This window comes from Sander lucioperca, chromosome 15 (genome assembly GCF_008315115.2).
Source record: "Sander lucioperca isolate FBNREF2018 chromosome 15, SLUC_FBN_1.2, whole genome shotgun sequence".
Classification (NCBI taxonomy): domain Eukaryota; kingdom Metazoa; phylum Chordata; class Actinopteri; order Perciformes; family Percidae; genus Sander; species Sander lucioperca.
The window spans coordinates 23,900,306-23,913,385 of NC_050187.1; the positions used below are offsets into that span (position 1 = coordinate 23,900,306).

At 41.3% G+C, this 13,080-nt stretch overlaps 1 protein-coding gene across 38 annotated transcripts in view; it reads left to right on the forward strand.

The window, feature by feature from the left end:
• LOC116055816 (ankyrin-3-like) overlaps window positions 1-13,080 on the forward strand; it is a 135,125-nt gene that overhangs the window by 28,133 nt on the left and 93,912 nt on the right. For 15 of the 38 annotated variants that reach the window (XM_035992344.1, XM_035992345.1, XM_035992353.1 and 12 more), the window contains exon 1: window positions 5,060-5,563. The exons of 2 other annotated variants lie outside the window; for them this stretch is intronic. In XM_035992344.1, coding sequence (XP_035848237.1) covers window positions 5,441-5,563 — 123 coding nt within the window. In that variant the 5' untranslated portion in view covers window positions 5,060-5,440. Of the gene's footprint in view, window positions 1-5,052; window positions 5,564-13,080 lie in introns of those variants that run through there. 21 more of the 38 variants (XM_035992324.1, XM_035992338.1, XM_035992334.1 and 18 more) reach the window with 8 other exon arrangements.

Genomic DNA, 13,080 nt, shown 5'->3' on the forward strand with positions numbered 1-13,080 from the left:
AGTATTTTTCTGTCGATTAATTCATTTAGTGGCTTTAAATATGATCCGCATAATCTGTATTTGTGAGTGTAAAAAGCCTGCAACTCCCTGTTATCTTTCTCTTTCTGCCTATCGCTTCATATGAAAAAAATCTTCTCATCAAATTAAACAAAAGAACATGCAGTCGGTCAACATTTTAAGAACCCACGTCAAAGCCTAGTGTACACTCTGCCTGCCTGCCAGTGTGTATATGTGTGTGTTTGTGTGCGTATCCCTTCCACTTTGAATGTCTGTCTGCCCCTCAGTGGGGAAACCATGGAAGGACATTTTGGTCTGGTTTGAAGGGGATCGCTTGGTCGTGACACACATTTAGGTAGGTTATTGGTAGCTAACTGGGTTAAAGCGCATATCTCCATGGTACGTTTTGTTTATCCAGAGGCGATAGTCATGACGGAGAAGAGGAATTGGGGGGGGGGGGTTGTGTGTGAGTGAGACCCAGTTTGTGCGTCTGATTGAGTCAGAGAGGATGTGAATGATGAGTAGAAGAGAGTTAAAAAAAAATAGACTTACCAAAACAACTGCGATATTTTGTACCATACACACTGTCTGCTTCTGCGAGGCTAGCAGAGCTACAGTGTAAATGAATATAAATTGCTTGGTGATTAATTTCTATGATCTATGTTTTCTGTACTGGATATTGAATTGTCTCTGCTGTTGTATTTTGCTTCTCCTTTCTTATATGCAGTTACTCCATCCCGATTTTGCTCTCACCTCCCTTTCTATTTGTATACTATGGTTTTACGATATGGTATGTCCAACCCCCACCTCCTCTTCTCACCACATCCCCCCATGTTGATGCATTAGCCTTCAGGCCAAGTGTAGGTGGTGTAGGGGGAGTTTTCTGTGTGGGTGGATCTATTTCCTGTCAGTCCAAAACCACTTGACATTTGACCTTGCACCTTTCATACCCTCCTTCCTCTGTCTACTTTTTCTTCTTCCCGGAGGCATTTACAGTGCAGTCAGACCAGACAAAGATTTCTCCACACTTGGGGACCAGCAGAGAGGGCAAAGGGGGAGATTGCATAGTTAGACGTTGTTTTCTGTTAAATGGAGCTGGTATGGATCTGGTGTTGTAGATGTAAAAGCCTTAAGCTAAGAGGCAAAATACAAAATCTTAAATATTGAAAATAGATATCCTTTTATTAGTGAAGGTATGGTTTGGAGACAGGTGAAATGCATTCATATGTTATACATTTTTTTTTAACATATTTACATTTTAGCTTATGTTACTTGAATTCATGTTGATTTAGTTAAGGTTAACAAATTTGTGTTGCTTATGTTTCTAATGACAACAACGGCTTTAATAATAAATGTAGTGTATCAGGCCAACTGTGCACTTTCAGGACATTTTTGGACTGTTCATGCTGTTCAGCACTAGAGGGCAGCAGAGTACAAATAATGAGTGCAGTCCACCTGGACCACAGAGGACAGAGTGTTCATTATGTTCCCTTCTTCAAAACCTCAACACAGATATTATATATCACAGCACATGCATTGCAGTTTGTGACTTTGTCCATTCACAAACTGCAGTTCCTGCACTACAATTCCTGCAGCATGATGACTGTGTTTGTGCATGCATGCAAATGAATAATGTAGATCAGGTGGTTAAATGACTACAGCGAAGTAATATTTGTTCATTTTTATGTAGGGCTGGGCAATATGGTGAAAATCAAATATCACCATATTTTTGACCAACGTTTTGTCTATTTCTAACAATCTATTCTCATATCCCAATAGCGATATAATCAATATCGATATATTGCCCAGCTCTAGTACGTCACGGGAACTTATGCATAATATGGGCTGGGCAAGAAAATGGCAGTTAAATTGAGATGAAAGCGGGTCACTCAGTTTCTTCCAGCAGCTCCTTTAAAAAAACTAGTTCTATCAAAACCTCCTCTAACCCCTTAATTAAAGCGTGCTGGGTAATTTCCTGTTTGTTGACCTGTTCAGCTCAAGCTCTCCAGATGCTGTCTTTGCTTCGCCTGTTTTTGTTAGTGCATAGGGACACACTGTTGTGGCTGCAGAGGTCAGAAAGGTCAATGAGATTGATGCTTTGATTGGTCTTGTTGCACCCACGGGAGTTGCAGCAGTGAGATACACAGACCCCAGGAGAAGGCAACTCACCACACATAAGAGATGACCTAAGCAACATGGTCTCAGGGGCATCTGAAGACATATGAGGATTTAGAATGTTTGGCTTTGCTTTAATATTCAGTATGAGATTTATACTTCAATTTAAATTCTTTCATTTCTAAACAAATTCCTGAATGAGTGATGATAGATTAAATATACTATGAGTGCTACTACTAACAATACTATTAACAATGATAATAATAATTGTCATATTTATTTGCAACTGACAATTATTTGTCATTGTTGATTAATCAGATGATTCATTTCTCCATTGATTGATTGATTGATCTATAAAATGTCAGAAAATAGTGAAAAATCACATTATCAAAACATCAAAATTGTTGCGGATGAATTTGTTGTCAATCATCTAATTGATTAAGTAATCGTTTCAGCTTTACTAATAGCTACTACTACTACTACTACTAAATGAAAATAAACACCCTAATAATGCACTCTGATGTAACATTAGTATTTCTGTGACACGTTTTATGCATCATATTCTTGTGGTTCTAGTGGTTGTTTTATTCTGGCTGTATGTGTATGGCAAAGTGCCTGGACAACGGTGGGGAATATCCATTAAACATCCACTTCTAGAGTTCGCCGGCCACTAGCCAACTCTGCTCTATTGTAGTAGCCGTGCTTTTTCTTTGCCTACTAAATACTGGTGCTTAAAATATAGGACACCTTGGCAGTGCCTTTTACTACGAGGATGGCTATGGGAGGTGGTGGTCTTCTTTTGGCTTTCAGACTGTGAGTGGAGTTTTAGCAATGAATTCATTTTTTAAAAGGCGGTAGAACTGGCAGCTATAGTAAATGATTACGTAGGTTTTTGTACCGTTTTTTTCCACAACATTTTTATCCAGCTGTAGACAATTTGTGTTTCTCTATTAAAGGATAGTATTTTCCTGTTCATCATCAAAATTGCTCTTTGCATATCTCTCCTCAGACAAAGGCTTTTCTTTTCTTTTCAGAATAGCGGTTTGTTTACCATGTGCACATATGCCCTGTCTTCTCCATGCATCTACACACACTTGCACACATGCACCCACCCCCTGCTCCCTCCCTTCCCAATCCCTCTTCTTACCTCTCCACGCTCCTTATCCATCCATCCTGTCCTCCCTGAAGCCACCCCATTGGCCCTCTCCTAGCAACCGCATGATAATTTGGCATAATGTGACACCCCCTGATGCATGATGGGGGCTGTAAGTCAGCTTCATCCCCCCTCATGCCGGTGGTTGGTGTTTGGGCTTGAAAAGAAAGAAAAATGAAATGGGGAGGATGAATATATTTGAGGACGAGAAAAGGGAATTTCACGCTCACATCGTTACATGACTGGTGTCCACCAACTAAACCTGTCATCTGTCCCTGGAGGGTTGTTCTTCTTTCTGTAGCAGCAGTGACCGATCATCTCCTCTCATTCTAAGCCTTTTTTCCATATGGTTCCCATGTAGACCATATGTACATTTAGAGGCACAGTAGATTTTGTGGATATCAGACAGGCATGTGATGAGGCAGCCTCTCTGTATCGACAGGACCCAGCCAGGCTCATAGGTGCCTCTGACATGCAGGCAGTCTGGGAAAGAAACATAAAGATGGCCGCCGCATGCTCCGTCTGGGCTGCCATGTCTGACGTGGACTAAAGCGAAGGACATCCTAAATAAGACGTCTGGTGTTTTTCTTTCCTCCCCTCTTCAGACACAGAAAATCAAACAAGGATCTTTTTTTGTCTCTTCCTCTCTGTGTAGATCTTCTCTCCTGTCTCTCCCTTCTCCTCCTCCTCCTCCTCCTCTGTCCTTCTGTTTGCACCAAAGACCTGAGTGATTTGGTGAAACAAAAGCTCCCCTGGTCCCCTGTTTGACCTCTCAATCACAATGTCAATGAACCCAGAAGGTGGGATGACCACACTGAGGTTAGAGAAGCACAGCACTGAGAAATCAGGGAAATATGCATTTATTTCTTACATTTTGACTTGTGCAGTCGTTAAATTATTAATTTATCAAATAATTTCTCATTTGTTGCCTGGTTGGTTCATTGACTTGGTTGGCTTTTGGTTTGGGTTGTCATTAATTCAGTTACTCATTCATTGCATCTGAAAAAGCATATAATACATTGTCAGAGTTGAAACAATTAAACTGGCAATATTGGATATCATCTGTTATAGCTACCTCTTTCGTGCGTGTGTGTGTGTGTGTGTGTGTGTGTGTGTGTGTGTGTGTGTGTGTGTGTGTGATATTTATGCACTGTTACCACCATTAGGATTGTCCAGTCTCCTCTCCCTCCCTCTTCGCCTTCACCAGTGTCATTTGCATGTTCTCCCCGTCACTCGGCCACCTCCAGCTGGTAGTGTGTGTCTGTGTCTGCGTGTGTGTGTGTGTGTGTGTGTGTGTGTGTGTGTGTGTGTGTGATAGTGGGGGTATACAAACACACACGCACACATACATATACTCACCTCTTTTGCTGTTGCTCCTTACCACCATTCTCTTTTGCTTTCCTAACCGGTGCCTTTGCGTCCTTAATGCACACAATTTTCCCCTTTTTCTCACATTGTATCTCTCTCTCTCTCTCACTCACACACACACACCCATACACACACACACACACACACACACACACACACACATACACACACACACACCTGCATGTTGGAGCACTAGGCGAAGTATAGCTGCAGGGACCAGAGCAGAGAAAAAGAAAAAGAGAGAGAAACATTTAAGAGGACGGACTGAAACAGAGCGTGGTTGCCGTAGTAACCGTTCCCCTCCCTCCCACCTCTATACTCTCTCTCTCTCTCTCTCTCTCTCCTCCCTCCCTCCACCTCTGTGCTGGTGATGCTCGTGTCTCTTTTCTCTCCATCCGGTTTGTCCTCACCTCTCCTGGACGCGCTCCTCTCACACTGCCAGCGGATGACACACGAGGAGGAGGAGATGAAGATGAGGAAAAGCTGCTGTCTCTTCTCTCCCGTCTTTCCATCACTTTGAAAAAGAAAAAAGAGAGAGAGAGAGAGAAAGAGAGAGCAGACCAGAGCAACAACCAAAAGAAAGGACACACAGGATATTCATACAAATGTAAAAGATACCCTACTCTTCTCCATTCTCCTTTTCAAGGAGGGCATTTTTCTTCCCTTTCCCCCCCTTTCCTTTTCTACCCCGATTTTTTCCTCTGAGATCCCGGTTTTGTCAATTACAGCCCCTGAACTTCTCTGGGATTTCAGGTGAGGCACGCGTGTGTAGTGTGTGGTGCTTCTTCGTTTTTTTTATTGCCTATCATGGCTCACGCGGCCTCCCAATTGAAGAAGAATCGGGGGGAAGTGGATGTGAATGCGTTAGAGGACGAGAAGGAGAAGCGGAGGAAGAGCAGGAGAGCAGCGTCCCGGGAACAAAAGAGAAAGGTAACAGACAAGGGCTGGCTGGTTGGCTGGTGGCTTCATCTGCTCCGCTCAGCTAGCATCATTGGAGCGTGACTTTGTGTGTGTGTGTGTGTGTGTGTGTGTGTGTGTGTGTGTGTGTGTGTGTGTGTGTGTGTGCGTGCATGCATGTGTGTGTGCGTGTGTCAGCTTGACTACCTATACACATACATACATTTGTGCTCATGTCTACACAAGACACATGTGGAGTCTCTTTTTTTAGTTGACACTTTTTCCTTGACCTTGTGCACAGAATGTGTGTGTGTGTGTTCTTTTATTTTTTCATGTGGAAGTCGGTGTGTTTATTGTTGGTGTGCATGTGAGGTGTTTGCATAATGTTTGTGTGTGTATGTCTTCATACACGTGACAGCTCAAAGTGAAAAAAAATTCACCTAATTGTGCGTGATGATCTTACAGTAGATGATGCGAACACTGTACGGACACATGGCGAGTTTTGTTTTACTGCCTCTGACTCTTTCAACGTTTCCTAATATTGTCCGTCTGTTTAGTAAAACTACGTCACACGGGGCTTCCTTGAATATTTGTACATCGTTCCTTGTTTTACTGAGAATTGAGGTGGTCAGTTGTTATAATCATCCTGCGCAGAGTACGATTTGTTAATCATTGCTTCCTAGGTGTAATTTAACCTTGTTGGGGGCTGTATACCATGTAAGATGAATGCTGGGAGTTTGGAAGAGTGTGAGGTCATGTTTGCATGTGTTTTTTTAAATGACAAATAAGAACACATGTTATCAAATGGGGCCATGATGCAAAAAACTCCTCTCGTGCTCTTTTCACTCGATCATGGTTTTGGAAATGTATATGTGCTTCAGTGGGTTTTTGTGGGCTCTTGCTTGTGCATGTGCCTGTGTCTGTGGGTGTGCTTGGATGCACAGACAGCCATGTATAATGCATACATGAGTGATTTATTGATGACAAAGCTTTTCATATGATGGAGGAGGAACTGAAATGCACGTGGGTCTCCCTCCTCTTGCTCCTCTCTTACATGCCAGCTCGTGGAGAACCCTGTTTTAATGCCAGCTCTTTACTTTGGACAGAGCAGTGGTGGAAACCAATGCAAATAAAGGAGGTATTTAATAAGATTATAGCAAATTATAAGCTACTACTAAGGGAAACAGTAATAAAAACAAATGTGTACTTACTCATCTGTCCACAGTTGTGTGTTAAAAATAAATTCTCCACTGTCTGGACTGTTCTAGTTTTAGAAAGCGTTCATTGCATTCTGCGTATTAAATGTGGGGAGATTTGACCGTGAGAGATCTATTAAATAACGGGGACATTTACTGAACTTTGCGACCATGGGTGCCTGGTTTTGAATTATGCTGCTGGCAATGTTATTTGACCTCAGCATAAACAAGAAGCGAGCTATCGTGGCCTAATCTAAACCAACAAAAAGAAAACATTCATAAGGTGAAGTGGTTATGAATCTACTTCTCTATACAGTTTAAATCTGTATACATGCCGATAAGTGCACATTACTTTCTCCTTTCGTCTGTGGTTGTGTGCATGTGTGTGTGTAAAAAAATGATATGTGTCTGAGATGCTGATCTGTATAGGAGGTTTATAGTCCTTATGAAGGGTCATGTTTCATAGAAGAGAACAGGAGACCGAGATGATGAGGAGAGGGTTGTATTGATTGGATTGTGCACAGGCACAGCACCATCCATGAGCATAATAAACTTTCCCTTCTCACTTTGGCCTGACCTGCGTCCTTCCCTCTGTCCTCACACATATCAACTCTTCTCTCCCTCACTCCCTTCTCCGTCTCTTTTTGTCCCTCTGTTTTTCTGTGTATTTGTCATCCTGACTTTTGGTTGGGATATACTCTGTCCATTCACATATCTCTCTTTGACTTTGATTATTATTAGCGCTGTTGTTTGGCTCATGCTGCTGCTGCCTTTTAATGACACAATGTCACAAAATAAAGTCAAGCACTGAAGTTAATTTGTTTGTCAGTCGTTTACTTGAGTGATGTGAACTTTCAGCCATTGCTGTTGGTCACTTTCTTTCTCACACACATACAGATACACAGTAGTGGTTTTATACCTTGGCTGCCCTTGCTCTTGCGCTGTTTACCCCTGTTGGTGGCCTTCCAACTCTCACTGTGTCCCACTATACAGTAGATGGTAATAGACCGAGAGGTGTCGGAGTCACAGAGACACATGTAGAAAGACTATATGAGAAATCAAAGGACATTACAGTCACAGGTGACATTGTCAGTTTCCCTCCATTATTCAGCCTCATTGTTTAAATTTGTTTTGTCTTGGTGCACACTGTGCAACAAACTGCTTTGACTCACTCCTTTCACAGCTCTACAAACGCTATATTTAGATGGTAGAGCAGGTACAAAACATATTGTAGAGAACACTTGTAAATGGTGCATTTACCCATTTGTGCATTTTTTTTCATTGCATTAGTCACTAAGCAGGTGGATTACTGTATATGTCATGAAATGCTGCAAAATATTCTGAGATTTAATGTAAATTTAAGATGTATACATCTAAAATACCTTTCAGTAATTCAGTTCAATTTCAGTTTTTTATGTTACATTTGTATTACATTACATGTCATTTAGCTGACGCTTTCATCCAAAGCGACTTCCAATTAAGTGCTTTCAACCTTGAAGGTACAAACTCCAGATAAGATGTAGTAAGTGCAAGTACATTAGCTTCAAATAAGCAAAACTACAAAGAGCCATATGAAAGTGCAGCTGTAAAAATATATATATATATATATATTTATATTGCTTATATGTTTATATTGCTTATATTTCCTGTTTTGTTTGTGTCTGTATTCATATCAGAATATAACCTAATAAGCAGTGCACTGACACTCACTCCCTCGTTCACTACTTCCTCACTACACTCTCATTATGTGAATCTTTGAGGGCAATACATAGTGAAGAAAATGTATTCAGAATTTGCACACTCAAATCAAATGGTGGAGGGTAACACAGTAAGCACAGCCATAGTAACTGACTATCAAAATGCAGAAATAGATCAACAAAGTGCATGTGAGGGAGATGAGAAATAATTGGACATGAGGCCTGCTGCTTTCTTCAGATGGTACTCGGTTCAGTAGTGTAGTAGGTACCTAATGGAGTCCATGGTGTCTGGGGAGGGATCCCTGCTACAGCTGCTTAACAACTTGGTGTAGTGTGTGTGTGCATATTTGTAGTGTGTATTGTTAGGAAAGCAGCACAGAGGGAGATAAAGTCCCTACCACTAGCACCCTGGGAATAGTGGGGTGTTAACCAGAGAGAGAGAGAGAGAGAGAGAGAGAGAGAGCACACCTCTATGTGTCTGTCTGTGTATGTGTTTGTATGAATGATTTTTAATGCGTTGTATGAGAGTGTATGAGAGAGTCAGTGAGCAATCAGTAGCCGAAGTGGTCATCTGAACGGGAAACCCCTGTTACACTGTTACATAGATTCTCCAAGCTGCTTTACTTCTAATGACATTATCTAGAGCCAGGAGCCCCCAATGGATTCCCTGAGAGAGCGAGAGAGAGAGAGAGAGAGAGAGAGAGAGAGAGAGAGAGAGAGAGAGAGAGAGAGAGAGATAAGTAAAGCATAGGTTTCCTACTGCCAGGACCCAGTTTTACACATCGTTCTGGTACACAGAGTGTGCGTCGGTACAGTACCTATTGTTTCTCTCATAGGGCTTATATGGGTCATGAGCTATATTTTTTGTTCTACAGTCAAATCTGATAGTGTTTGATCTTCCAAGGAAAACCTGTGTCTGTTTCCCAGCTTTTCTGCACCTGTGTCTTGAATGTTGTTGAAGTCGTACCATTTTTTTATTGGAAGCTTGAAATAATAAACTTAAAAAGCTAAATTTGATCCACTTCATTTAAAATTCCAAAGATCCCTGGCACGTCCCGCTCATAAGTGGTGAATGTCATCATCATTTATCGCCATCATCACTGTTCATTAGAGGTATAAATCCAGATCACATGCAGTGAATCTAAAGCAGGACTTTGAAATGACTGCTAGAAGGCGAATGACTGTGTTGAAATTGGATTTCAGCCCTGTGCTGCCTTCAGAGCAAGCCCATGGCAACAGTGGGAAGGCAAGAGTCTGCCTGGCCCGAAGAGGAAAAGTAAACTGTGGGGGGAAAAGAGCAATCAGGCTGTAGGCAGGCAGCAACAGAGGACACATACTATCAGTACATATTTTAATAGATTCCTCTCCTATATTTATTTTTTTCTCTCATTTTATTCCCTTTTTTCTCTCCACTCCTTCTCTGATTTGGCTGAAACAAAGCCGGCACGCGTGTTGCTTCCCTCCTCCTTCCCCTCATCCACTCCTTCACCTCCTCCCCTCCCCACCAGCCCATAAAAGATGGAGGTTAATGAATTCGGCGCTCATGCATGCCTCAGCTAATTGCATTGGCGTTGGGAACTCCTCCCAGTATTGCAAAATGTTTTCACCATCAAGATGGCCACCGGCTGGACGGCCAGTGAGCGGGACTTTGAGTTGGCTGCCAAGCTTCTGCTTGTGAAAATAATGACAATTGATGTAGCATCTATGGCATTCTTATTAACCCAGTGGGGATATGCTTTATGCAATTTAGTTAGTTAGGTTAATCAACTAAGAAGCTATTGTCCAGTTTGTAGTAACACATTGACAGACATACAGAGAGAGAATCCTTTTTACTGCTAAAGTTACAGTGATACGTATGTTGCTTCAGCAGTCTAACTACAGTAAATCATATCAAGTCACCAAAGTTACAGCCATTTTAGTACAAAATTAACTCCTTTTGTTACCATTCCTTCATTGCAGCTCAGAACGGAAACACTATATAGATGGCATTTATACGAAATAGACTAACTTTGGAAGATATATCAGATAAGCTTTCAAATACTGTACATTGTTGCACTAAACGAGGACTGTGAACTTTGTTTCCCATCACTTACACTGTAAGCATGGTAAGAAGCGATCCTTTATTGGCCAGTATATATTTATATAGCTTATATCTCAAAACACACATTTGTCACAAGGGGGTTTAGATTAGATTATAATCCTTAAAATGTTCATGCAATTCAGATGGCCAGATTTACAGGAAAACAATGCAGCATGTTATCCACCGTAATTGTATCTATGTATTAGGATGTATCGCACCGTACACATATCAGCGCTGTATTACAGTAGGTTACTGTTAATGCAAACCGAACATTTCCTACGGCCGCTGCTTCACATTAAAAGCGACAACTAGCACAACATGGCAGCTTTTTATTGTGACGCAGCCACAGGAAACACAATGTCACCAGAGTTAGCGCTGACCGTGATTGGTTATTAAAGACACAGCTGCAAAACGAGAAAACATTTTGCAATTTTGGCCAAACAATTTTGGTAATTTTTTTCCGTGTCGCCAAATCAACCGAGGTCCACTAACAATTCATGTTCTAGGCCTGTGTCATATTTTCTCATTCACATTCACACTATATAGCACAGGTTAATCAGTCTATTTTAATCCACACTCTTGTTATAAACATGGCCTGAAACGTGCAGGATCCGCAAATGGGCGACACAGCGTCCTCACTCTACTGTATGCTGCTGCTATTGTTCTACATTAGCTTTAGTCTCTAAGGGGAAATGAGAGCGTGTAATAAGGATTGTTCTAATTATTGATCCACCACTTCAAGGGTCCTCTTTCTTAGGGAGCCCTCGTAAATGGAAACCTGTGTATGTGGGGATTTGTTTGTCCTACCACTGGGGAAAAAAATCCATGTTGTCTAGTTGTGGTTCCTGGTCTGGTTCATCTGACTGTCTTTCTCCTTTGGTGCATCAGGTGATTTACTGCATGTTCAACACTACATTATGACATCCTTTTACCAGTCACATAGGCACTGGATAAAGTGTGTGTGTGTGTGTGTGTGTGTGTGTGTGTGTGTGTGTGTGTGTGTGTGTGTGTGTGTGTGTGTGTGTGCATTAGAGCGTCAGTGAGAGAAAAGCAGTGAGAGGAAGAGATAGAAGTAGAAAGAAAGAGGAAGAGATAAGGACTAATAGATGGAGAGAGAGTGAGCATGTGTGTGTGAAAGAGAGAAGAGTGAGAGATAAGAATAAATGTAGAGAATTACTGTAGAGAAGCAGAGATAGAGTGAGAGAGAGAGAGAGAGAGAGAGAGAGAGAGAGAGAGAGAGAGAGAGAGAAGAGAGAAAAATCATAAGCCTAAAGGTCATTTGAAGGTGAGTGGTGTCTTTCTTGCCGCTTTTCAAATCCACATGCACCCTCCCTCCTCTCCATCCTTCCTGCTTCTACTAATGGATGTGATTTCATATTTTAAATAATAACATTTAATAATTTCGTTGTTATATTAGCCTAAGGAAGAGGAGAATTATCTCAACCCATAAAGGAGCCATAATCCTTCAGTCTATCTGAAAATCTCCAAATATGTAGGTATACTAGACAGGAGCAATTCATGTTTTGTAATACAAATGTGTATAGGCATCACATATGCCTGTATTCACATGTAAAATGATGCGTACATTTTTTTTGTCTTACGTGATAAACTGTTTACGTTTGTGATGACATCACTTTGGGATTAAGAAATTATTATTTCGTGACATTTTATGGACCAAGTAATCAATCAAGGAAATAATTGTCAGATTAATTAGTAATGAAAATAATTGTTAGTTGCAGCAATGTAAGCACAGAAACAATATACTGTAGCATGCAGCTATAGGAACAGAGAATACATTATACATCTAAATGCAGTTATTGTTGTGTAATTGTACTGCTATACAATTGTGCAAGTGTTTCATTCATTTTGTTAGCATCAGAGGCATGATTCTTCAATCCTGCTTAGTAACAGTAGGAGCAGTTGGAAAGAAACATCTCCCATGCTGCTGTTGTGCCAGTAAAGCAAGTTATATCAAACTATAAGACTTTCCTCTCTGAACTAGTATACCATGGACTCACCTCTCCGTCATTCATCTCATTGAAATAGGACCAACTCACCTCTGATGCTCAAGGGTGAGACAGAAAAGGAGTTTAGCGCAGTAAATGCAGTTCACCGTGAGATTATTCACACATAGTTACAGATACAGTAATGCTGCTTAATGATGTGATTACAGAGCTGAATGGTATGTAAAGGGGGAGGACGGGGGAGGAGGGGGAGACCAAAGACTGAAGAGGAGATAAGGGAGCAGATACTTGATAAAGACCGGACCCAGGGAGAGAAAGGGAGGCCAAGAGCGGAGCAGGTGTGGAGGAGATACAGAAAGGAGAGAGGGGAAAAGGTGACTTTCTGAAAACAGGGAATAAGAGAAAAGAGACAAGAATAGAAAACTGGATGTCAGATGATGCCAGAATCGGTGTTTGAAAGGCAGCAGAGGAAGACGTCTACTATGCACTCAAACATGACAGTGAATGATTAGCTCTCCCTCTCTTTCACCTATTAATAATATGATGCCTAATTGTACTTTAAAAGCTTAATGCTACCTACAGCTTCTTTCTTCCTTTTCATTTGTCTGTCCTT